The following is a 27,737-nucleotide window of genomic DNA, read 5'->3' on the forward strand; positions in this document are numbered from 1 at the left end:
AGGCACACCCACTTCACACACCAGTGCAACAGAGCTAGATATGTTACTGTTAAAAATCTAGGTTACGTGATTTTGATTCCAGAATAATTTCCTTGGCAGCTTGTGTAGAACATTTATCCCTCTTGTTTATCTTTTGAAGATTTATCCATTTATTTGGAGGGGGGGAACCCACACAGGTGCAAGATAGTTTGGGGAGGGGCAGAGGGAGAGACTCCCCAAGCAGACCGCCCATTGAGTGTCCTGAACCCCATGTGGGGATCTATCCCATGATCCATGAGACCATGACCTGAGCTAAAACCAAGAGTCAGGTACTCAACCAGTTGAGCCACATTCAGGTGCCCCAGATGTTTACCCCTTTTAAATGGCCCGATCTGGAGAACCAAAAAATTGGTCAAAACTTGTGCTGTACAGTATTGGCGAGTAGTGTTTCCATGATAGTAATGTTCCTTGTTTTTAGGTATGTGCTCTTCAGTGAGACTCAGAAGTCCTGTACTCCACGCTGCCAAGCTTCAGGCAGTTGTAGAAAAGGGCACCTTTGGGTCTCCTGGGACTGGGGCTAGGCCAAAAAGGGGCCACCCAGCCTTTTCACGGACACACACCAGCACTGAGAAGCCAAGTGTACCACTGTGTAGAGGTATAGGGCCAAAGGTTTTTGAGGAGAGGTGGTCCCAAATATGGCTCCAGCAGGCACAGCTGGGAGAAGGTAGTTTCCACGGACGGCTGGCAGATCGCCACTCATTCTATTGTGACCAAATGGACACATCCTGATAAAGTTATTTGTGGGCTACTAGGAAAAGGCCTCAGGATCAAATTAAGTTAATATTTGCCTAAATACCTTGAGAGAAAAATCGAATCTGTCATATCATAAAATAATTTGTGGATTTTCAAAAATAATGAAGAGAATGTAATCTTGTTTCTCTTGGTTCCTTCTCCATCTTGATTCTAGTTTACTCAGAAGAATCTCGTTCTTATTTAAGTTGGGGCAGAAAACAGACCTCTTTAGAATTAAGTAAATGCCCGGTCTTAGTTCATCTCCCATCCAAGTCACCTTCATAGTCTTGCCCCCAAAATAGAAAAGATCATCTGTCTAGATTTTATGTCTGAAATAATTCCAAGGTTCTGTCATTTGTTATCTGTGTCTTTTGTGTTTCTGGAAGCCTTTATTTTTCAAATCACAAACTTCTTTACCTTTGAAATAAAGGAACTAAATCACCATTGATTTCTCTCCTTGCAAGAAAGAAACTGAGACAGTGTTATATTTAAAAAAATCCAGAGGAAAAAAATAAGATTGTTTTTTATTCCCATAGAAGAAAGCATAGTCATAGGGCACTGGGCTAGGATTCAGGATACCTGGGTCCCCACTCTATTTCTGGCACCCGAGTAACCTTACATAAATCACAGCCCCCCACTCCCAGCCTGGGTTTCCTCTTCTATAAAACGAGGTAGTTGAACTACAAGTGGTTGCTAGGTCCTTTCAGCCCTGATCAGGCAACTATTAACTAAACACCTACTGTCCTCCCAGGACCAGGGTGTGATGCAGGAAGTACCAGTATGGGGGTACCCTCAATTCGGACAGTGCAGGCGGATGCCGTTCACAGTGCCCCAGACAGGAAATGAGATAAGAACTATTAGCGTTGTTATCATGCCGAGTTTGGAGCACTGGAATGAATATTTCCCAGTATACCCTATTGAGGGATTTTTCACAAAGCAGAAATTATTTGGGCTACCTAGAAATAACCATCCCACCCTTGGGACTGACCCTTTGACTCTGGGAGCTCTTTCCTCAATTGTTAACCATTTCCTGTGAATCCATTTCTGGGTATCTCTGAAGGCATGGATTGGCCTCACACTTAACTCTGTGACCTGAAGGGAGAATGTAAATTGTATGAAGTGAGTACCTTGTCCATATGTCTCTGGGGAGCTGGGCAGAGGAATTCTCCCAGGAGCCTTTGTGCCCAGTGAATTCCCATCACTGGATGGACCTTAGGAACCTCTCCTTCGCCTCTGCCCTAATTTCAGTTGTATTTTTGGTGAGTGATATTTAGGCCACTTGGGTTCTTTCCTCCTTTCTTTGGCCAACTGCCTGATTGAAACAGCCAGCCAAAAAGGACCCAAGGACGTTTTAGCCTCTGACAACTCCTTTTCTGGCTTCGAAATGCAGTCTACAAATGGAAGAAGTCACATTAAGACCTTAAGGGTCATGAAGCATGTTCACTAGAATATCCTCATCTCCCTTTCTTCTCCACACTGGTATTCCAAGGACTTCAACTCTGTGCCCAATTCCCAAGTCGCAAGGCACCCAAAACGATCCTTAATTTATGCCTTAAGTCACTGATGTCCAGGTAACGGGACCACTGCCCACCTGGAGTCCTGTGGCTGCTGGTATTGTTGCCTTTAAGGCAATGTCTGGAAAATGAAGAACGCGAATATTCTGAAAATGATAATCATATTCACAAGTGCTTTCTGAACATTCCAGCCAAACTAACAGAAAATATATTCATCCTTCAAGGGTTTTGTCTTCATTGCTTGAAATACATCTGCCGGGTCGGACATGGGAGGAACATTGCCTTAATTATACAGAGGAGATTTCTAAGCTAGAGAACAGGAAACAGGTAATGGTCATAAATGAAACAATACCCAGCAAGAGAGAGCACTGGAAAACATTTCACATTAATCTGCCTTAAAATATTTTTCTTTACTCCTTCAGCAGCCTTTTCCATCACCTGAAATTTGTTTTGTACTTCAGTTTGCATCTCCTGTATTTTGCCTTTTTTGTATTTTCTTAAAGATTTTATTTATTTATTTATTTGAGAGAGAGAGAGAGAGAGAGCGAGCGAGCATGAGTGGGGTGGTCAGAGGGAGAAGCAGATCCCCTGCTGAGCAGGGAGCCTGTGGGACTCCAGGATCAGGACCTGAGCTGAAGGCAGTTGCCCAACCAACTGAGCCACCCAAGCCTCCTACTTTCTTGTATTAAGAATCAGGTTTAACTACCATTATCTGGATGTCTGCCATGTGCCAGTCACTGAGCTGGGCACACCTTTTTTTTTTTTTTTTTTTAATATTTTATTTATTTGACAGAAGGAGAGGTCACAAGTAGGCAGAGATGGGGAAGCAGGCTCCCCGCTGAGCAGAGATTCCCCATGCGGGGCTCCATCCCAGGACCCCGAGACCAGGACCTGAACCAAAGGCAGAGGCTCAATCCACTGAGCCACCCAGGCACCCCTGAGCTGGGCACACTTACATTTGTATCATTTAACAAGAAGAACAGCTGTGAGAGCAGCTGAGGTTTAAGGAGTTTGAATTCTTTGCCCAAAGTTACATGTCTGGAGTGCCAAGATAGGAACCCACGTTTCTGAGCTGCACAGCCCCATACATTTCTTTTACAGTATCTAATGGTCCTGAACTCTGCTGTTAATGAAAGGACCTAAATTATGTACATTTTCTCCCTTTCTGGATTGTTGCAGTTTATCTTTGGAAAACAGACCATCAGAAATTTGAGCTCCAGGACCACATTATCTTGTGGCCTCTTAACATTGCCATTTAAAAGGAACTTCAAATGGAGCTTTAAAAGGAACACCCTCTGTGGAGGTAAATATTGTGTGTACTGGAGGATATGGCCGGAGCCTCACTTACTGCCTCTTCTAGAATTCTCCTTGGAAAACTCACAGAGAAATTTCTCTCAGGAGTCCAGTACAAAGATAGGGTATTTTGCAAGTAACTGATTTTATCGCATACGTACTAACAGTCGTATTAATAATGGTGCTCTGCCTCCAGGAACCAGAGTGTGGCCCATTTCCGGTAACTGAACCAACCCTTATGAAACTGATTTTAGGGACTGAGCCTAGTCTTGGCTTCAGCTTGTTATTCTACCTTATTTTTCCTTGTATCTCATATGTACACATGTATATGTGTACATATAAACTGCTTCAAATATTTTAAGGATATGTCATTTTATACTTATGCCTATAAAATAACTCCGTTATTATAAATATAATATGTTTATTAAATATATTATGAGTTACTATATAATTATAAATATATTTATTAAATATGATGTATAACTTAGCTCTATATCTAAGATAAACACACAGTATTTATATATATAAATATATATAGAGATAAGTATTTCTTTCCTTTTTTTTTTTTAAAAGATTTTATTTATTTATTTGACAGAGATCGCAAGTAGGCAGAGAGACAGGCAGAGAGAGAGGCGGAAGCAGGCTCCCTGCTGAGCAGAGAGCCGGATGTGGGGCTCGATCTCAGGACCTTAGGACCATGACTTGAGCTGAAGGCAGAGGCTTTAACTCACTGAGCCATCCAGGTGCCCCTAGATAAATATTTCTATATATAGATACTTATTTTCAAATTACTGGTTCCATAGAGTTTAACACTTTATATGCTACCTTATACACTCAGTACTTGGCCTGGATACATCTTATTTGCTCAGTTCATCTGTAAGTTTCTGGAGGATAAGGGCTTATATTCAGTCAGGTCTCAGTAACACCCAGCCATATGTTGTTTGATTTATTGTTGAGGGGGACAGGTCCATAATCTGACAAGAAAAGGGACTCCTCTCTTAACCCTCCCCTCATCCAGACCATCCTTTATAATACTGGTCACACACAACCTGGGGCTGGGTTGGCCATGATGTTCATAGCTATTCTAATTCCTGTCTCCTTCACTTTGCAAAAGTCCATGGCTGCGTGGAAGAATCACCCCATCGTGTTGACTTGTCATGTCGAAGCAACTCTTAGGGGGAAGTATCGACAGAGGTACCGTTTCTGTGACTCGCCCTTTCCCCCATCTCTCTTTAGATATGTACATGCTTTGACTTCAAAGCAATGGAGTGTGATTGTATTCTGTAAATCAAAAGGAAAAATAGTCATTACCATTTTGTGTCCACCTTAATCAGACCACATCAATTCTATGTGGACGCATATGAAAACTTAAACAGGAACGACCACTGGTATTGGCGTGTGCACATTCCTGTTCGACCCCCCAATATGATGAACTTAACTAGCTTAGAAGGGATTGATATTTCAACAAGAAGCTTTTTGAAGTGTGGGTAAGAGGAGGGGTCAAAGGGGCCCCTGGGTGGCTCAGTTGGTTGAACATCCGACTCTTATTTTCAGCTCAGGTCTTAATCATGGAATTGAGTCCCAAGTGGGGTTCCATGATCAGTGGGGAGTCTGCTTGGAATTCCCTCCCTTTCCCTCCCCCTTTGCCCTTTCCCCTGCTCATGCTCTCTCTCCCTCTGACTCTCAAAGAAATAAATAAAATTTAAAAAGCAGGAGGGATAAAAGCTGGGAAACTTTGTCCTTTGGTTTGACAAATTCTGAGACTATAGCTACTGTTCCATGCAGAATGGGCCAAATTCCGTTACGTTGTCTGTGATACATAATCCAAGTGACATTTAACATGTACATACAGTGTGCAATATTCCCTCCAAACCTCAGTGATGTCTCCCACATATGTAATCGCCTCACATTTATATAAATGAAAAAGACTCACATTGATACTAGCACACCTTTGTATAAAATATTACTACATGTGGGCTCCAAAGGTAGTTCAGTTAGTTAGGTATCTGCCTTCGGCTCAGGTCATGATCCCAGGGTCCTGGGATGGAGCCCCGCATCCAGGTTCCTTCTTCTCCCTGCTCAGTAGGGAGTCTGCTTGTCCCTCTCCTTCTGCCTTCCCATGGCTCATGCTCTCTTTCAATCTATTCCTCCCTCCCCCACCTTTTTAAAGATTTTATTTATTTATTTGAGACCAAGAGAGAGTGGGGGAGTGAGCGAAAGGAAGAAGCAGACTCCTTGCTGAGCAGGGAGCCCAGCGTGGGACTCGATCCCAGGACGTGGGATCATGACCTGAGGCAAAATGCAGACACTTAACCAACTGAGCCACCCAGGTGTCCCAAGAAATTAAAAAATTTTTGGTAGGAGACCTCTGATCCAAACCACACCATTCTCCGACTTCTTAACTAGCAGATTTGTTGAGCCTGTTCTTGACGACTCATCATGGCTGTGAGTGGCTGCTGCTGGATCCTGGGTTACAGAGTGGTTGCCTTTGAGGTTCCTTGGTTTGGGGCCTCTGGCTGCCCTGCTGAGTGACTCTGGATTCAGTGTTGAAGGAGTAGAGGCTGGTCTGCTGTATTTTCTCTCATCTCCCTGTGCTGACAGCGATCTTACTCATCTTGCAACCACACTCCGCTCTTCCGCTCACCACCAATGACGTGGAAGTGGGGCAGGACGGAGGTGGCCCCGGTTCCTGGAGATTAAGGATGTCCACTGTATGGCAGCCGTTGATTGACCTCAATTTAATTCCTCTTTCTCTGGCCACCCCAGGCCTCCCCAGGCTGAAGGATCAGCAGACACCATATACACAGTCATACATACATTCACACTAGGAAACAAGGGGCAGATAGCCTACAGTGAATGCCCTCTGCCTCCAGCGTCCGTCACCTGAGGAGTTAGGTTGCAGGGGGAGAAAACAATCCTCCGTTGCTGCTCTAGAGAAACACAGAGCGGGGCCAGAAGAGTTCAGTTCCCTGGCTCAGCATCGACAGGCTCGTCTTTGTGTTAGGAAGCAGCGGCCGCCAGTGAGACCGTATACTGACTGGAGGCCTTCAGTACTTCCGACCAGGGAAGAACCCCTGGTCATAAATCTCCGGGCCATTGCCACAATTGACAGGGGAGTTTTACTGGCTGTTACTTCTCTTGTACAGTATTGTTTTTAGTGCTTGTTTAATCGTTGTTAATGTGAAATCATTTTTTTCTTGGACTTTGTAGCACTTTATGACAGTGGTCGCAGGTATCAGCAGCGTTCTTTACAAAAATAGTACAGGATTAGAGGCATTGTGTGTCTGCCTTGCCCAGAGCAGGTCCTCACTCAGATGTGTAAAGTTGATTTTGATTTGTCTTGATTTTGATTTTTCTCTCCCTGCTTCTGAAGACCTCTTTATAAATGCCACCTTGGTCCCAAAAGGAAGTCTCAAAAAAATGGACATCCATTGCATGGGTTTTTTTTTTTTTTTTTTTTCTTTTTGCTAGAAAGTGGGGTGGGAAAGAATAGGTGGACTTTGTCATGATTATGAAGAATCCTCACATCATTTTTAAATACTTGGTTCCAAGAGTTCTCATAGGAGCTACTGAGTTCCGTGAGTGATGCTACAAGGTTGAGTCCTGCATTTAAGTACCCTCTTCTCAGAAGCTTCTGTGACCCCCTGGGAGGTGAAGCCGGGTAGAGTGGTCTCCAGCTTCTGCTGCATATAGAATTACAACAGCAGACTTCCTGTCTCCTCTCCCTGGACTGTGAGTTCCTCCAAGGGAGGGACTGTGTCCTAGTCACTTCCGTTCTCCCTCCCAAGTTTCTAAGGAGGCCTAGAACACCCAGATTGAATGATCAGAAGTAAGAAATGGGCTCATGTCCACTTCTAAGTTACAAATCCGTGTCAGCAGAATGTGTTCCTTAAAATATCTTTCTTAAAGTGTAACCACAATGATCCGTGATGTCAACTGTCACATCCGCCTGCCAGAGGAAAAGTGAAATCATGGCGTGGTTACCAGACTCTTAAAAGGTAAAGGGGAGGGGACACCAGAAAGGTTCCCATAAGTTAAGGGCAGGCTCGAGGAAGTTCTACCCATTTTTCTTTTTCTAATCATGTGCCCGAATTCACTGTTCTTATGAGAAAGCACGTGTCTCTAATGATTAACATTCGGGTTGTGGGAAGTGTGGTTCATGAACAATGTATGTCTTGTACTCCTTTACACACTCGTCGGTAAGTCCGTGTAAATAGTTTCTGTGATGACTAACTAGGTTTCTGAGATAAGTCCTTCCTTTTATTGTAGCTGATAACAGGTTTATATGAGGTGGTAGGCTAACTAGCCAGAGGTTTTGCTATATAATGGGAATTATTACACTCATTCAGTCCCCCTTCTGGGCTCCCCAGATGCCACCCTAAGTTGTTTATTGACAGTATTGGTACCTGGAGAATTTATTCAGAAGCAGTGGATCATTTTTCCCCTCTTCCCCACGCCCCAATTCACCTATAACTGTTTTCCAAAGGAAAAATACATTCAAAATTGGCAGGTTTTCTTATCTAGAGATAAGGATCACATTGGTCATCAAATTTACCCTGTGTTTTTACTCACAGAGCTGCATAAAAAACTTTGTCACCCAAAGCATCGTGAAGCTGCATACTCACCAATTTCCAGATAACATGAAATATTACATAATCAATTATGGAAAATAATGAAATGGAATGTTGGCATGGGAAGCCCCCTCAGAGAGTGTTAAAACAAGGAAATCAATGGCTCAGGAGGAGTGTTAAAATTACAATCAGTCAAGAAGTCCTTACGAAGGGGCAGCCGTGGGTCCAGACCTGCCAGCGCATGTGGGAAGGGTCCGAGGCAGATTCTCGGGGTGTTCATTGTGGGGTAAAGATGGTTGTTTATTCCACAAACATGGAAGGACAAGCAAGCAAGCTTATCTTGTGGGCTAGGTACCAAAGATACGTAGGTGCCAAGCAGAAACCTTGCAGAAGCTAATTTAGTCATTTGTTTTTTCTCTGAACAAGCATTTATAAAAGGCATCTTTTTTTTTTTTTTTTTGGCTGGGTGCTGCGCTGGACACTGTGGGAGCTCCAGCCGCAGGTTTCGCCACTGTCCTCGAGGGCGGACAGATGAACAAGCAGTTATGGTACTTGGGGAAAACAGGCAGAGCAAAGATCCTATGTTAGACACAAAGGAAGAAATGATGACTTGAACAGTACAAAAAAGAAAAGCAAAAGTGAAGTGCTAATTATGGGAAATAGACATGTTCACCTGTTCTTGTAATTTCTGAAGCAGCAGAGGAACCAGGAAATCGCAGGTTTTAAAAGCCTGATTTCTTACTGCCTCTGGACGTAGGCAGCAGTGGCCGGAAGTGGGGATGAAAAAAATATCCAGCCCCTTAGTAAGAAACTTACAGAGGATGCATCAGAGCAAAACTTTCATTTTTTCCTTGGCCATTGTCTGGTGTGTGCGCGCTCTTTCTCTCTCACACACACACTCACACACACACACACACACGTCTACACACACACACAGAGTTAGGCATAAAATCTGAAAACGATACACCTCATTCTTTTTCTGAACATGAGACAAAAATATATCTCTGTTTGGAAGTGTGTCTTCAATGTCCCAAAAGAAAAGAAGGCCCGGAGAAGTCAGATTGTCTTACAATTGGAACATGGTTTGATGCTGGACAACTGTTGACTATAGTATTTCTGTCCTGTTACGTATGAAAGTAAGGGACCATCATCTGCAGATGAAGAGGAAGAAGCCCTTAAAGAGAAAGCTCCCAAACTTCTGCTTCTTTTCATCTTCACTCCCTTTTCTCCCTTTCTGTGTGGTCAGCAGATAATCCCTTGGCTCTTTCATCTTTCAAAAATGGGGGCAATATATGCACTTTAAGGGATCTCTGTTCCCCCACCCATTTTGAAATTATGTGCAACATTAACATGTGTAACAGTTGTTTCTGGGGAGACAATCTCAGGGGGGAGTGTTTTAGGTTCCCCTGAAGAGTGAAAAATAACTAAAGCTTCATAGCTCGCTCGCTCTCTCTCACGTACACACACACCCCCCAAAACCAAAAAACATACCGTGGATGGAACCAAATTGTCATCACAGACTGACAAATTTGAAATAAGATGCTGAGCATGATTTTGGTGAAATGAGAGTATAACAAAACCCAGGAGAGCATAGCATAGTACACCTTGTTTTGAAATCTCCAGAAGCATCTGGAGAGACAGTTCCTGGAATGTCCCCTGGATGCTACAACATGTATAGTTCTGGGACATTTGGCCACAGCTCCTTGTGACAGTAGTTTGTGAAGAACAGTTGAGGGGGGGTTTGCGTCAACCACCGCCCAGAGGGTGACGTGTCACAGCACACAACACTGGAGATTCTCGGGTAGAGAAGAACGTGACCTCCTCCTGTCACTAAACCACGGCAGTCATGTTTGGGTGGATATTGTCCACCCTGAGACTCATTTTCGCAAGGTAGAGACTGCGTTTGTCCTGTCCACCATTATATCCCAGGTCTGGTACTCATACCTGCCAAATAATCAGCTCTTAAAAATACCTATTCACTCGGATGAAGGAAGTTCTTTTCTTTTTTTTTTTTTTTTATTTATTCATTTATTTTCTTATTTTTAAGGAAGATTTTATTTATTTACTTACTTGAGAGAAATAGAGAGCAGGAGCATGGGCTAGAAGCAGAGGGAGGAGAAGAAGCAGACTCCCTGCTGAGCAGGGAGCCCAACATTGGCCTCAATCCCAGGACCCCTGGGATCATGACCTGAGCCGAAGGCAGAGGCTTCATCAACTGAGCCACCCAGGGGCCCTTCATTTATTTTACAGAGACAGAGAGTAGGGGCGGGGGAGAGGGGGAGAGGGAGAGAACCTTCAAGCAGACTCGCACCGAGCTCAGAGTCTGACTCAGGGATTGATCCCACAACGCATGAGATGACGACCTGAGCAAAAACCAGGAGTCGGCCCCTTACCCAGCCAAGCCACCCAGGCACCCAGGAATGAAATTCTTTTGGTCAGAACAGACTAAGTGGTTCCACATACTTGCGGTGGAGATGCTTGGGGATGGGTTTCCCTGACCAGAGCCTGATTATAGTTTTGTGTAGTTTCAGTGCTACTGCTTTTCTCCTCCACAGAATCAGTGGGGTCCATCAGGTGTGAGCCCTCTGTCTGTCGTTTTCTTCATTTGTGTCTTATTTCATCCTCACAAAAAGAATCTCATATATTTTTAGGTGAGAAAGTAAGTCTTAGAGAATTAAGTAGTTTGACTAAGCTTTCAACGCTGGGAAGTATAGAACTGAGTCTTCAGTCCATCTTTGTACCTTGGGTTCAGTGCGCCCTTGACTGTGTTCACTGTATCCTAGACTCAGGCAAATAAAGTTCATCACAAGCTCACATCAGTACTAATGAATGTGTGAGTGGAAACTTCCTAAGAATCAGCCAACTATCTGCAGTTCCTTTGAATGGCTACTTAAAAATGAATTTGTTAAAAGTAAGTCAAATTATCTTCAGTTAGGAGATTCTAGCACCTCCTGATGTAATTTGGAGACGGCCTAGAGCTTGACAGAGAGAAAAAGAATTTTTTAGGAATATCACTTAACCTCTCTGAGCCCTATTTTCTCATCTCTAAATTGAATATAATGATACCAGTTTGGGTAGCTTCAAAGGCATATTCTATCAATTAAATCCAAAGCAATACACAAAAACTCTCCAAAACTACTATGGAGCATATCGATGTCAGGTGTTACTTTTATAAATACATAGTGTATAGTCTAAATATGGCCACCACATTCGGAAAAACTGGGTTTTTGGCTGGTAGATATTACAGAAGGAAGATCCTGCTGTTACAAGTAGCCATCACAGTGGATCAGTATGGTCTTTGCATTCAGACCATAGGTGGGTTTGTGAACTGTACGTGAAATAAGGATGGTTTTGTCACTGAAGAATGTCGTCCCCTGGAGGACAAGATGAAAGAAGAATAAAATGCCCACTGGGATTCAGCATCTTTCATTTTAATCCACATGGCAGTCCTATGAGGGAGGCAATGTTCTTGGCTCATTTTCCAGTTACAGAAGCCGAAGTTCGGAGAGTTTCTAGGAAAATCGTCCAGATCATAAAGCAAATGTAAATGAGTCTCAAGACCATGATTGGTCATTGTTCTGTTCAAACTTGGGCACAGTTTGGACTTCCAGTTAATCCCGATCCCAGATAATGGCAGTGTGTCTCTATCTTCCAAAGTCCTCTGTGCTGGCATGCTAATTGTCTTTTTTTTTTTTTTTTTTTAAATTTGTTTGACAGAGAGATCACAAGTAGGCAGAGAGGCAGGCAGAGAGAGAGGGGGAAGCAGGCTCCCGGCTGAGCAGAGAGCCTGATGCGGGGCTCAATCCCAGGACCCTGAGATCATGACCTGAGCTGAAGGCAGAGGCTCAACCCACTGAGGCACCCAGGCGCCCCATGCTAATTGTCTTCTACAGAAATCTTCTCAGTTTGGCAGCTTGCTACTATCAGTGTACTATTTTAGCTTTGTGTCAATGTAGTAAACTCTAGATACGTAAACACAGGCTATTTGGGGTCATTCTAATGGGGTCTACTGAGGACAGTGTAAGGCACCTGGACCTCCCATGAGCAAACTCTAATAGTTCTGTTAGCATTAGACAGCACTATCTAATGGAGGGCCTTTCCCTAGCAGCTCATTGATTATAAATACTACTCTTAAGTATTCATCTGTGGCCATAAAAAGTACTTGTCCAGATGAAAATAATGATTTTTGGAGCAGTGATGTAAATTCTGAGCATTTGCACCATGGCGGCCATTGGTGGAGGGAGACCTCTAGCTTATAGTGAGTTCTCTTATGTAGAAAATTAAATGAAAATAAAAAATGTAGTGACTAACAGTGACAATTTTTTTTTCTATTTTATAGGTTGATGACCAAATGAAGCTGCTTCAGAATTGCTGGAGTGAGCTCTTAATTCTCGACCACATTTACCGACAAGTGGTACACGGAAAGGAAGGATCCATCTTCCTGGTTACTGGGCAACAAGTGAGTATAGAGACCCCCCACCCCCCAAAAATGTCTTTTTATTAAGCATGTTCAGAATGGCAGGAATTTAACTAGGTCAGAAGCACTCTGGTGCTTTGAAAGGAAAAGATTGGCTGCAAATAATTTAGAAAAGCTGACTTGGTGCACTCTGTTCCTACACTGATGATTACGGTTAAACTTGTAAAAGCAAACATAATCACAGAGATTCTGCTGCTTTCACTCTGCTGGGATTGAAAGTTGTGCTTTGAAGGCTCAAAACAACTGTTAAATCAGAATTAATGATGAGTACCCAGCCATCTTTCCTTGGATTTCTGCATTCATCTACCACACTTGTTTTGTCAGTTATTAAAAAAAAAAGCTTATACCTTGCGGAATCCTTACTATTTTGGCATCATAGTGGTGGAAGAGACTGATTCAGACATCATACATAAATATTTGCATAAAGGCATGCTAGGGAAAAGGGACAGGAGTTTCAGTTTTTAGGAGTTGCCATCATTCAAAAGGAAGATGGAAAAAATTACTGTTAGTCCCTAGTCCTTTCTGAATAGATATTCGGTGGGTCAACAGATATTTGTTGGACATCCGACAGCGTGCCAGCCACTAGGGTAGGGGTAGTGGCATGCATTAGAGAGCAACACCGGAAAAAGACCCTGTCCTCATGACGCTTGACTTTGTAGCAAGGAGAAGCTGACCATAATGAATCTTCATGTAACATTTATGTATATGAGAAACGTATAATGTATTAGAGGTCAAAGTGCTGTTTGAATAAAAGAAGAAAGGAGAAAAGAAGACGTGCTACGCAAAGGGGAATGCACACATATCCAGCGGGTACGTGGCATCCTGACCCAAGGATTGCTGTGTTCAGTACGAGTGGTTGGGTTTGGTCTTTAATGAGAAGGTGATGTTTAGCAAAGACTCAAAAGGAGGAGAGATTGTTGTTGGCTTCACGGATATCTGGGGAACAGAAAGTACTTAATGGACCTAAGTCCAACTTTATAGGATTTTGACATGTCCCTCCCAGTCCTTAGCCTTCCTTCAGTAACTGATGTGTTATTAAAATAAATGCATGGAACGCAGTGATTCCCTAAGTCCATTGGGTCATTCCTATTCAGGCCTCGCTGCAGCGTTCCGCAGTGCTTCCAGACTTCAGTGCCCAGGCCCCGTGATCTTTTACATACAGCCATAAATGTTTATGTGCTGTGAAACCACAGCAGTGAGATTTGAAAATGAAAGGCTGTCTCCACGCCATTTGCTGTATTATTAATTAATAAATCACCTTTTCCCAATGAAATTAAAGGCAAGCACAATTTCAGAGTTTTTGCAAATTGGATCAATTCAACCATCTCCATCACTATCTGGTCCCTGCTTTCTGTACATCTCGTGAGAAAAGCCTTCCAGGCGAGCAAATAAAGTCTCAAGGGCTTGACTTTCTGGACTTTCAAATTTGTGTTTAACATTTTTGTCTGGGGACCCAAGGTTTTGGAGGAAACGTACCCATTTCTAGAGTTTAATCACTGGGTAGGCCTCCCAGCCCTCTCTCCACCCCCTTCCCTATTTCCCCCTCCCATCCCTACCCAGTGAGGAACTGCATTAGAAGGAACCTCAGCCCACAAATTAATTTGATTTCATTTCCTTCTGAGTTTCAGAAATCAAATGGGTTTGTGCTGTTCTTTCTCAGAGTACTTCCATTCTTGCTCTTTAGAAATACTCCTTATTTCACATTTCATTTTGCCTTAAGTGCTGCCCCTGGGTAAAGGTAATTACCATTTAAAAAGTAGAGAAAGTGCATTTCTTGTCTCTGATTTTCAAAACCAAGAACAGTCAGAAATAGATGGTATTTATCATCTTAAGTATCAGTTACTGCTGCTTCATGTTTTGCCCTCACAACAGAATACAGAACTCCTTGCCGAAGAACTAGTTCTTCCCCTCTCACCTTTCCTGCCACCCAGAGTCTTCTAGCTCCCTCCTCCGCCCTTGTGAAGTGAGTCACCTTTCTGTCAAAGCCCTCCCCTACCCCTTTGCATCCAATCAATGCAGACCTTTGTAATGATTCATTATAACCAAATACTCTTAATTTGTGAAAATTATGGAACAAACCTTGTATTTTCTATCGTGGAATAGGCTAAACATTTTGACTCTATCTCTGGGCTTCCTGCAATTTCTTATTTATTTTTCTTAAGGATTTGATTGGCTTTATTAAGTGATTCATGAATTGGGTAGCATTCAGTTAGGAAGTAGAGAGACGCTCTGGCAGTTTCTTTCGTTCTTTCTTGGGCGGGGGGGGGGGGGGGGGAGGGAGGGAATCGTAAGCAGGCTAGGTCTTCTGACCCTGAGATCAAGACCTGAGCCTTTGTCAAGAGTTGAAAGCTTAACAACCCCCGCCCACAGTCACCCAGGTGCCCCAACCTGCAATTTCTTAAAGCAAAAGAAGTGCTATGAAGGAAGACCCTTGCAAAGCATGTGACCTTTGCAACAGAATGAGGAAGATATTTTAATGTGGAGTCATAGATTTTTACATCTCTATAGCACCTGTTTAGTGCTGAATATGTTAGGTGCCTGAAAAGTATCAGCTGATGGTCCAGAGTAGAACTACCCTATCGTGACCTATGTGCTGAATTAAAACAAGTTAACTTGGACTCAACACCCAGAGTACGCTTCCCCATCATCTCATCTCTCTCTTCTTACACCTTCCCATTTCCTGTCGTGGGGCTGAGACCCCAGTACTGGTCTGTTTTTCACGGCAGTGGGCATGTACTGCTTCCCACCCTGAGACACAGATAGGTGAAAATGTGAAGTATAATTTCCTTAGAACAGTAAATACTTCCCTGACTGCAAGTGTGGGAAAACCTAGATTTTTTTGTTAAAGCAATAATAGATTATTTGGTGTACGCTGATTTTAGGAAGATTGTTACAATAATGATGAAAGGAAGGACTATAGGAAGCATAAGAGTAGAGCAGTATTCTGAGGGGAGGGGAAATGATTTTTCTTTTAAGATTTTATTTATTTGAATAAATAAAAGAGCAAAAGAGCGGGAAGAGGAGCAGAGGGGGAGGGACAAGCAGACCACGCTGAGCATGGAGTCCAGCATGAGGCTTGATCTCAGGACCCCAAGATCATGACCTGAGCTGAAACCAGGAGTCGGACGCCCAACAGACTGAGCCACCCAGGCACCCCCAGGGTGAACATGATTTTTTTTTTTTTTAAGCATGATTTTAAAAAGAAAATGTATGGAGGTAGTTGAAGAAAGCAAAAAAAGGGAACTTACCCTTTTTTAGTATATGATCTAGTAACAGTCAAGCTCCAGGCAGAGTGTATTTTCATTACTAGTGCATTTCTATTTGCTGTCTGGTATGAAAATGTTGAGTGTGTGTGTGTGTGTGAACACACATTAGTCTAGTTGAGAATTGAACTGACTGGTGTTTGAGTTCCTGTTCCAAAATTTACTAGCTATACCATCTTGGGGAACTCCCCTTACCATTCAAGTTTGTTTCTTCACTTATCCAGGGGGGATTGTAGGGGAATCTGTGTCAGAAAATTGCAGTAGTAATTACAAGAAATAGTTCTGTAAAGTACGGACATGAAAATTACAGGGTATCAAAACTGTGTGAATGTGAAGCTGATAGGAGGTCAACAGCCCTGTGAAGAAAGTACTACTTACTATTAATAGCCTCCCCATTTTACAGATGAGTAACTGAGACAGAGAGAGGTAAAGTAGTTGATGCAAAGTCAAAGTACAACTAATAAAAGCAGTAGAATGTTCTGATCTAGGCAGTCTGGTGCCAAAGTTCGTGGGTTTTTTTTGTTTGTTTTTTTGTTGTTGTTGTTCGTGTTCTTTTTCTTTTTTTCCTTTTTTCCTTTTAAGATTTTATTTATTTATTTTAGAGACAGAGAAAGAGTGAGGGGAGGAGCAGAGGGAGAGGGACCAGCAGACTCCATGCTGAGCACAGAGCCTGACACAGGGCTCGATCTCACGACCCTGAGATTGTGATCTGAGCAAAAATCAGAAGTTGACGATCAGTCAGCTGAGCCACCCAGGCGCCCCAGAATTTGTTCCTTTTTTTTTTTTTCCTTTTCAGTGTTCCAGAATTCCAGAATTCATTGTTTATACACTGCACCATACCAGTGCTCCATGCAATACATGCCCTCATAATACCCACCCCAGGCTCACCCAACCCCCCAAGCCCCAAGAGTTTGTGTTCTTAACCAACATACCATACTGCTTTTCTGTATACCTAACAGATGCTACAAAGTCTTCGTGTATAATTTCTGTGCATGACAGCTTCTGTGAAACTTCCAAGCAAGACACTCATTTCTTCTTTATGAACCTAAATATATAAATGGCTTTGTTTTACTTATAAATTTCTTGGTGTGGCATTGTTATCACATTGTAAAAATAAATTTAGATCATCAGAAGCATTTTAATGTGATTATTATTTACCGTTCTAAAATTATTTCAGCATTAAGAAAATGCTAGAAAGAAGAAAAAGGGTCACTCAAAATGTTACCACCCTAAATCAACTGCTTTTGTTGAGTTTTCTTCCTAAATGCGGCGTTTTCTTAATTTTCTAAAGGAAACAATTCCTCTGCCACCAAAACACATTGACCTACTACCACAGATTTGTGCAGAAATGTGAACTTTGAAACAGTGATAGATGCCTCAAGTCATGATGTTGATATCATGGTGAAAAAAAATTAAACAGCATTCTTCCAAGGAAGTGTGTAAAACAACCCTATGGGCAGCTTAACACTCACCTACAGGAGTAAAACAGCTTGATTCACTTAATTTAAAAACATTCACAAAGACCTGATAATTGAAGGAAAATCAAAATGGGGGGGTGGAATTAGAGTCCCGCCCTCGCTGGTGATAAGAGGTGTAATTTATCGTCTAAATGACACTGATCACTAAGCCTTGCAGAGGGCTTTGCACTGTGCACTTTCACAGGTAAGCCGCGTGACATGGGTTCAGATAAGATGGGAGGAAGGTTCAGAGGAGGAAGTGCAAAGGGAGTCGGATGGGTATGTGAAGCTGTCCAGATTCCACTTCTAGAAGGAAGTGCCTTATTTCTCAAGTGACTGTATTTGACCAAACTCCTTCACAGGTTGAGACAGACACCTGCAAATCCTCCCAGGGTTAGAGGAGCAGTGACAAGGAATTTCTGGATAAAACTTTAACTAAACTAACTGAACTTTAACTAGCTAAAATCCATCACCTTTTTCAGCTTCAACTAGAAGAAATACGGTACTCCCGAATTATTCAGTAGAAAGTTCCAGGTTTGGGGCGCCTGGGTGGCTCAGTCAGTTTAGCGCCTGCCTTCAGTCCAGGTCTTGATCCAGGGGCCCTGGGATCGAGCCCCACAACATGGGGCTCCTTGCTGGGGAGCTGCTTCTCCCTCTGCCTCTGCCTGCCGCTCCCCTGCTTGTGCATGGTCTCCCTCTCTCTCTCTGTCAAATAAGTACAATTAAAAAAAAAATTTTCCTGCTTTGCTTACAGAATTTTCTCAGCTGCTCCATGATGAGTTCTTCTAGAACAAATGAAAATGTTGATGCTGAGTATTTTAAGACTAATAAGTAGTAATACTCAGTACGCCTCAATGTGTACCACCAGGACTGTAGTCCTCACACACAAGCGACCGAGGCAGCAATTCTTTGTCAGCCTGAGCATGCATGTGGCGTCTACACAATGCTTTATAGCATCTCTGCTAGACAGGCTAAGGAATGCAAGGCCCCACCTGCTCCTTGTTCCAATATTCTGGCATTTTCCTCCTGAACGCGGCTCACGGTAAATGCATTTGTTACAATAAAGAAGGAAGAAGAAGACTAGACTGGTTTTAAATGATAGGGGTTCTCCAGGGAACCGGTGCTTGGAGCTTGAAGAGGGAAAGGAAAAAGTTGGATAAAATAGCACAACTTTTTCAAAAGTCCCATGGCTAACAAGTTACCTAGCACATTATGTTCACTAAATAAATGTCTGCAGAATTGAATGCCTTTGTAGTTCACTGAGAATTAGAGCAATTGAAAGAATTCGACTGCAGGGCACCTGGGTGAAGGTTCAGTGTCTGCCTTCAGCTCAGGTCATGATCCTGGGGTCCTGGGATCAAGCCGCATGTCAGGCTCCCTGCTCAGCGAGGAGGCTGCTTCTCCCTCTGCTCCCTCCTCTCCGTCTACCACTCCACTGCTTGTGCTGTCTCTGTCTCTCTCTCCCTCTGCTCTGTCTCTATATGTTTCTCAAATGAATAAATAAAATCTTTAAAACAATAATAGTAATAATAATAAAAAAGAATCCCACTGCAAAGAACAGCTCAGGGCACCACTACCTAGTATTGAAATGAGGATTTGGTGATTCACACCGAATTTCTTACTTAAACCTAGGGTCAGCTATCATGCATTCATTATGTCTTTTTAATCAGCCATCTATATAAGCATATGTTAAATCTTGTTAAGCAAACAGGGAGTAATGATTATTGGTAATATTATTAATAATTTTAGTAACTTACATTAATAATTAGTGTTAATATTATCATAACATCTGGATTATAAAATGAATTCTATATCTTTTACATCTTAGAATTATGAGAAGAATTTGTTTCTATCCAGTATTTTAAAAATACATGTACATAAAACCTATCTGTGTATATATATACTTACATACAAATAAAATAACAATGGAGTACTTTGAAGTGGGATTGCTTTTAGTATTTGCATATTGTAGCTAATTAACAGCCACTGTAACATCATCCTAAGGGAAAGGTCTACTGGCAACTTATTCATTATCTTCTATTATTGTGTATCATATTAAAATGACAGGCATCTTACAATGTACAAGTCATCAAAAATTTCAGTTATTAGAACTAAAAGCAATTTAGCTAAAACTGTTTCTTCCTTCATGATGAGTGAAATTTATCCAAAGGTGACAGCAGCTTATAGTATTTCTTCAATATCTGCCTTGAATTTAATGGCACAAAGATTACATGTAAGAGAGCAATAAATTAATTTTACTAAGTACATAAAAGACAAGGCCAGCTGCTCCTGAAATGAGCACAAACTCTGCATTCAACAATGAAAATATAATTATGTTTGTAATAAAATGTAAGGAAGTTGCAGATCTGTGTGCTGTTCCAGGAATAAATCACCCATCCTCCTTCAGAGCCCTGCAATTTGATAAATTATCCTTGAAGGAAATGTTATCAGAGCTCCCATTTAATAAGCATGTTTGAGCTTTCAAATTAGCATGTAAATAAATGTATAGCTATAAAGTTGTTGGTGTGCCAATTGATTTCCTGAAGTTCATCTCACTAAAGATCTCTCACTAAATACAATCTTACGAAACAATTTCAGTTCGTTTCCGGTATAGTGCACTGTATTTTCAAGTATAAAGTTCTAGGACTTGAACTTAGTAATACACACCTGTTAGAACTGCACACATACCAAATTTTAATGAACCAGTCTTTTTTCAAAAAGTAGGTTCTGGTGAATAATGTACTACATTTTCAAGCATGATGTTCTAGCATTTGAACTTCTTGCAGACTTGTTAGAACTATACACTTATCAAAGCTCCGTTAGCTTCATACTACAAAAAATTAATACCAGCATATTTGCAGTTTATTTTAGCGCACTTTCCTGGTTGAAGGCTTCACTCGAGATCTTGATCAAATGTGCTGTGTACATTTTATGCTGCAGCTGCAGTGCATTCAACAACCGATTCTCAGCTTAAATTGGTAGTATCATTCCAAGTACGCTCATTTCCTGATAATCACAGAAATGGGAGGCACCTTTACTATCCTCTAGCTTAACTGCTTTATTTAAAGATGAGGGCACCAAGGGATGGGGACTCCATAGGACTTGCCCAAGATGCTTCATTTGTAAGTGGCCGTGTTGGCTCAGATCTCCTATCCTGTCCTGGTTTTCTTCCACTGTGTGACCCCACAGGGCCTTCCTGCTGTCATTCATGCACTGATCCTATTTGTCTCTGCAGGATTTCTTTTACTACCTGGGGGATAGGGAGAGCATGGATAAGTTGCTAAAGAATTGAGAGCTCAGGCACCACTTTAAGAAGAATTTCCCGGACCAGAAAGATGTCACAGAACTGGCAAAATGGTAGTTCAGACATCCCTTTCGGGGCCACACTGACCGTCATCACATATTCCAATGTCCCAGCTGCTTGTCCTCTCCACGTCTGGCTCAGGTTTTGGGCTGCCTGGGTCCTGACCCTTTCACACACTCTGAAACAGAATCCAGAGGAGTTCTTAGAAACGCTTGATGTTTAAATTTAGTGGACAAATGCCAGCACATGGACGAAAAAGCAGGGAGGACAGTGCTGTGCTTGATACAACAGCAGACCTAGAACACACATTAACTGCGCCTTTTTCATGCATAGTTGACTTTATATGAACTGATTGACACCTTTGGGGGTCGTCTTTCCACTGACTCTTAATTTTTCTCACTCTTAAAAAAAGGTTTCTGTACACCCAGTATTCTCTAGTTAAAGCTGAAAATTCAACTCATCATATTTACACAATAAAAAAAAAATCCATTCTGCCTTGTTTTTAATTGCAAATTCTACTCTGGGGACTCGTTCTCCTGCTTAGGAGGCAGCCCTGTGCCTTCTCGTACAGAAGCAAGTGCAGTCAATTATGGTAATGAAATGTCAATAAATATAAAAATTTAATACAGTCTGCTCCGGGTGAGTGGCAGATGAGGACTTGCCTCCCAGACAAATTTGCTGCTGCTGCAAATATTAAATGCGCCTAAAAGAGTATCTGCTTGCCTGAGAGCTCTCCAGTACAAAAAGGAGGGAGCGTCAGATACCAACTGGGTTTTCCCATTATGCTGTAATTGCAGCCGCAAAGCCATCATTGTCATTGACGGCCGTCCCGACATCTTAACTTAATATCATAAGCTGAACTTTTTATGTCCCCATGAATAATCCAAGATTGGTGCATTGCAGCACCTTTTTAAATTTTTTAATGGAGAAGAAAATAAGCCTTTTTTATGTTTTCCATATCCAGAAATGATTCTTCTTAAGATGATTGCTGTCTTTAGAGAGAAATATATTAATAATCATATGAATGAAAATAGTGGTCGCTGCTTTTTAGGAAGTCACCTGAAGAAGAACCTGAAGGCGGTTCTTTCCTCCTTCACAAGCCTGCGTTCTTGGATAATGACTGCTTCCAGACATAGTCTCTTAATAAAATAAAAATGGAAACATACCTCTCTGTGCCTTCACTTTCTCATGCATCGGTGAATTCATCTTGAGCCCTTAGAAAGCTATTCTGGATTCACTTTTTAGGGGTAGTATAGTTTTCTTCAAACTTATTTGAGACCCAGTTAAAAAATGTTAACCTTACATGAAAATGTAATTTCACAATGGAAAAAAGATGAAGGTAGACATTTAGGTAGCCAAGGTCTGTTCCCTACAAAGCTTATCAAAATGATTAGCTATATCAGAATAATCAGGATCCATCCCAGAATCATAGTATGTGTCAAACTGTTTTTTCGGGGAATGTCCCCGCTGTTACAAATCTGAAATGCCATCTGATTTTACCCACGATTCCTAAAAGTTTCAGTAAAATACTTGTCTCAATTTTTGTTTGTTCGTGTGTTTCTGATTCTGACACACGGTTCTGTGTTGCAGGTGGACTATTCCATAATCGCCTCCCAGGCCGGGGCCACCCTCAACAATCTCATGAGTCACGCACAGGACTTAGTGGCAAAGCTACGCTCTCTGCAGTTTGATCAACGAGAGTTTGTGTGTCTGAAATTCTTGGTGCTCTTTAGTTTAGGTAAGGAATCCTTTTCTCATACTTGGTACAACCAGATGTGATTCGATGGTGCCGGACTCCGCGTGTGTTGAAGTCAGTACATGCTTTTTTTCTACCAAGATACTGCCCTCCTTTTCAAGTGATGGAATTGTCAAATGTGAGTATATTACGTATATGTCTCTGCATGACTGTTCGCCTGTGAGTAGATGGGTTGGGGCATGGAAAAGGCGTTCTTAAGCTGGAGTCCTGAAGTTTCTCGCATAGCGGACATAACAAGTAGGCAGCAGCCGTAGAAGGCTGTGTCAGAAGGCTGAATGGAGATCGCTTAGGAAAGACGTATGGGATCAAAGTGTAGGCACCCTTCTGGTGATCGTTTCTATGTGCCTTTCGTTAGAGCTTGCAGACTACTGCTGTTTTTATTGTAAAATATGGGTCGTAATTAAAAACCTGTTTCTTAAATCTCGGTCAGGATTAGCCAGAGAATGTTTATAACTAGATGCATCACTATGCAAGTATAAAAGATGATGGTTGTCAAGGGGAGAGGATGCTTCTTTAGGAAAGCTTTGGGGAAGAAAGATAACTAAGCAAGACAGATTGGCTAAATCAAGGTTCTCAGTGAGCCAGTTGAGAAAAATCACCACTGCTTGGAATAAAAAAAGGATTAAGGAGATGGATTTTTATTGACTTCAAAGGAGCAGATTTTTCTGCCTGTCCCATACTTGATTTCTGTACTTTGTTGGCTTAATAAAGCCAACTTAAATAAACGTTTTGCCAAGTCCATTTATTACTTATTGGCAGACAGCTGAGGGAGGCAACTTCCCCTGAATGAAAAAAATGCAGAAATCAGATTTACCAACATATGTTTTTTCTTTAGTCTTCGGTTATAAGATAGTTGTGAATTCATAGCCTAAGAAATAAAACAATAAAACAAACTGCAAAGTAAAACAGATGTGTCTACTCTCCAGATTTGGTACTTTCTCTTTAAAATTCCTCTTGACAGCACTGCACAACTGTTGCTAATAAAGGGATAGTTTGAAGTAATAGAACCAGAGTTAATTTTTCACATGTAGTCAACATTTAACATAAAAAGAACGTTTTCATATTTTGGAAAATGTGATAAATATAGCAAAAAGAAATGTTACTGAAAATTTAAAAAGACAACAGAATTTCATAGATGTAGTGTTCAAAGGTTTACAATCCCAGGACTGGACGCTGTGTGGTTTCTGCATTAACCATTCTAAGTAGGAAAGTTCCATTCAAGAAAGTCGACATCTTTTACCCATGAACAGTTTTTAGAAAATCAAGAGGAAGATAGCACAGGCGTGCTTGCTCTAATCTCACAGGCCATTCTGATGTTTGGCAAGATCTTAGTCTTTTCAACTGGCACATTTGATCAGTAATTAAATGGAAAAAGTGGCAGTATTTGTGTAAGGAATCTTAGAGCATTTTAGTGATAAAATATTTAAAGAGAGTCATCTCACTTCAGTGGTATTTTTATCTTATTTAAAGATTTTTTTTAAATTTATTTGTGAGAGAGAGAGCACGCATGAGAAGGGGGAGGGTCAGAGGGAGAAGCAGATTCCATGCCAAGCAGAGAGCCTGGTAGGGGCGACTCGATCCCAGGACTCCAGGATCATGACCTGAGCCGAAGGCAGTCGCTTAACCAATTGAGCCACCCAGGTGCCCCACTTCGGTGGTATTCTAAATTAGTTGAATAACTGCATTTCATTTGAAGATGGGAGATATTAACTGTGGGCCATGTTTTGTTTTCCACGCTTTTATTTTACCTTCATCTTTTTTCAAAATTACTGTGTTTTCTGCCAACACTAAGGAAGTAGGGGCTGCGGGTGGTGGTTCTGAAGTGCTTTCAGTCCTTGAACCTCACAAATTATCCTCCTGAACCATTGGGCCATCTGTGTCCCAGAACCTCAGCCACACACACTCTTATTTGAGTGTGTTGATTATGTCTGGAATTTGGGGACCACTGAATGTCTAAACTCGCTGTCCCTTAAACTGCCTTGTTTGTTGTTTAAGGAAAAAAAGAAAGCTTAGCTTTCATATCAGAGGCAAATAGAGTTTTGGTCAAGTTTATTTATTTATTTACTTATTTATTTTTCAAGGGTTTATTTTTAAAGAAGCAAGAAGATGGTAACTGGCAGTAACATTCTGGTAGTTTCCAATTTGCAGATGGAAAGTATTTCCCCCCGGAGAAACAATAAATTACCTTTTTTGTGCAACTTTATTGTGGTATGTGGATAATCAACTTTTAGGTACCCAGGCCAGTCCTGGAACACCTGTTTCGCCAGTAATGGGAATGAAATCCTAGCAGAGCCCCCCCTTGAAAGCTGAGTCCAAGTCCAGAATCGGTACCTGCTGTGTCAAACCCTTATGAACTTCGCACACCCCTTCCCGTCCAAGTCTGAAAACCCATGCATTCTGATCCCAGCCCAGCCTTGAGCCTCTCTGTGAGGCTCAAAGTGAAGTCAAAGTCAAAGTGAAGACTTTGTGAACTGATCATAGGTTCGGGGCTGTGTGGAGATTGGACTGTAGCAGTATTCTCTTGGTGGATGATGAAACCGTGTTTACCAGATGGAGCTGGTGAGCGAAAGTAGGATGTGAGCCCTAGGAGGTACAACAATCGAAGCCAGGTTGGCTGGTGCTAAAACATGGAGGCAAGGGAGAGCAAGATGAGTTTGGGAGCCAGTAGGAGATCAGTATGGCTTGAGGAAAGCCTCAGTTATGGCCAGAGGGGTGGGCGAGAGCCTGGTCACAGAGGACCTTAAGGCATTCAACCAATGTTTACTGAGCACTTCTCTGTGTCAGGTGATGAGGTAGGTGCCCGGGATATGGTGGTAAACCAAAGTAGGTACCATGATCTTTATCCTGTAGGCCGTTAGGAAGTACGGCTGGATTCTTTTAAAAAAGGACTGAGGTGTGGGTAATGTAAGGTGATTCGCATTTCTGGTAGTGATGTGGAACGTGGACTGGAGACGAACAAGGCTGGAAACTCTGTTCAGAGGTGGTTTTAACACTCCATGGAGATAGGAATGCACCGACGTGAACAAGATAACAGGATGCAAACTGTGTGACAGAGTTAGGAGGAAGAAGGGCCACATGAGTCTTAGGTTTCTGGGTGCTTGAACCAGAATAGAAGACTCTAGAGGAGCAGTAGCCTATTAGTGGAGTCAAATCAAATTCTGGTAGAAACCGTCCTCCTCCTAAACGTCATTCTTCACTAAAGCTGAGTCCTGATTCCATGAAAACCTAATGACATGACTAACCTAAATGTACCGTTGACTAGGAATTTTCCATTCCACTGCCTGATGTCTTTTTTTCTTGTGCAAGTTGTATCCATCCAGGAACAGACGTCAATTAGTTAAGATGTTGAAAAAAGAAGTTAAAGTAAAAAATGTCCCCTCTCTCAGAGTATTTCTGTATATAATATAGTAGGCTCTGGGGGCGCCTGGGTGGCTCAGTGGGTTAAGGCCTCTGTCTTCGGCTCAGGTCATGATCCCAGGGTCCTGGGATCGAACCCCACATCGGGCTCTCTGCTCTGCAGGGAGCCTGCTTCCTCCTCTCTCTCTCTCTCTCTGCCTGCCTCTCTGCCTACTTGTGATCTCTGTCTGTCGAATAAATAAATACAATCTTTAGAAAAAAAAAATATAGTAGGCTCTGGGGGCCCATTCTGCTAGTAATGTTTTCTTAAAATCCTGTTAAATTTATATATATATATAATTTTTTAAAAATTTTCCTTAACACTGAGATAACATAACTTGAGCCCATTGATAATTTGGCAAAAGAGGAGATACTCTACATGGGGCATTTAAAACTGATGACCCAAGAGAAGATAAAATAAAATTTTTGATGTTGATCTGTTGGTGTGTACTTCCACCTTCTAAAACGGAACCCAAGTGACTGATGAAATTTGCTGTCTGTCACCAACAATGCAGAAATAAAACTCGTAGAAGTAGTATGTGGAATCATGACCCTCAGATAATGTCATTATTGCATGGGTTCCAGAGATGAGCAGAATTCCCACAGACGTGATCTGAAGACAAATGCAGAACTGGGAAACAGTCACCTGGTTTCGGACAGCATATCCTGAGTAGTGTCCTTACATGTTCAAGTCCATCAGGAGTATCCATGTGGCTTCAGTGCTCAAAGCGACTGGGTAATCAGAATGTGCCAACTGAGATGTTACTCTGGCCTTTGGATTTTCTTAGCCTCAAGACTTAATGGCTGGATGCTGCTGGACTCTTATTATATCCCGGGTGGCAAGAGAAAGTACTAGAGGCATACTGCATGTTATTTCCCCTAATGAAGGCCCTTGATTTGTTGTAAATTATTCTCTTCTTTGCCCAGCCGGTGTTTCTCAAGGCACTGTTTTATATTCAGCTGAGTTAAAGAGATTGTTTTTCTCTTTGAGGGGATTTTCCCAGCCCCCAAAGCAGCTAAGGTTGCCCCAGATATAGGCTGTCTGAGTGCACTGGAAGGGGTGAATGATTCTGCTCTTTTCTGCACTGCTTCTGTGCAGACCGTGCTCTAGACTGGGGCTCAGTTGGGTTTAGAAATTGTCCTTCACTTTTCTCTGTATTCCAGGTCTCTGGCACATTTCCTGGTACGTGGTAGAGGCTTAACAAAATATTACTGATGAGAAAGGTCCATACATGGATTGATCTAATTTTAAATTCAAAGCAAAGCCTTTACCAGAGTGGTTTGGTGACATGCCATCGGAGGTTGTCATGTCTCAAGGGCAGGATAGTTTTCTGAGAATAGTTTTTCCAGAGAACTCTCCTGTACCTCCTCAAAGTTAAATTATTTCTATTATCAGTTTGCATTCTCCCAGTGAATAAGGGGAGATGTTCATTTATGAGCTCCTGGGGAAGGTCAACTTGCAGAAAGACTAGAAAGAATATTATTCATGGCTAAAACTAGTGATAAAGGCATGTCTCTTCTAAGCAAATACAAGATCATAGGTTGTCAGCCCATGTTAACTAACAGTAGTTGAGGAATGTTGTACAGCTCCTTCTCGATACTGATGGGAGCCTGTCTACGCTAACTTGGCTGAACAAAATCGTATCTTTGTTCATTGTGGTAGCTCTTTGCGTCACACCACATTTCCAAATTTGGAATGAGACATTGACTATACCATCACACATCCCACACAAGATTCGTCCTCATGGCGATAGACCCAGGGAACATGGATTGTTGTTGCCTTGGGGAATGGCTCTCCTGGGAGAGCCACCGCCCTTTAGGTGCCGTCACCCAAACTGCCACCTGAGCCTTCTCGGTAGGAAAGCACTGAGAGTGCAGTGGGCACAGGTCAAGAACAAAGCTGTCTGCAGAGCTGTTTGATTGATCTCCAAGTTC

At 42.1% G+C, this 27,737-nt stretch overlaps 1 protein-coding gene across 2 annotated transcripts in view; it reads left to right on the forward strand.

Annotated features, from left to right (window-relative positions):
- LOC111151101 (nuclear receptor subfamily 5 group A member 2) overlaps nucleotides 1–27,737 on the forward strand; it is a 135,330-nt gene that overhangs the window by 62,583 nt on the left and 45,010 nt on the right. For both annotated transcript variants that reach the window (XM_022508876.1, XM_022508877.1), the window contains 2 exons: nucleotides 12,489–12,608; nucleotides 22,241–22,388. In XM_022508876.1, the coding sequence (XP_022364584.1) occupies nucleotides 12,489–12,608; nucleotides 22,241–22,388 (268 nt within the window). The remainder of the gene's footprint in view (nucleotides 1–12,488; nucleotides 12,609–22,240; nucleotides 22,389–27,737) is intronic.

This window comes from Enhydra lutris, unplaced genomic scaffold (assembly GCF_002288905.1).
Source record: "Enhydra lutris kenyoni isolate GAN:26980312 unplaced genomic scaffold, ASM228890v2 scaffoldscaffold25, whole genome shotgun sequence".
Classification (NCBI taxonomy): Eukaryota; Metazoa; Chordata; class Mammalia; order Carnivora; family Mustelidae; genus Enhydra; species Enhydra lutris.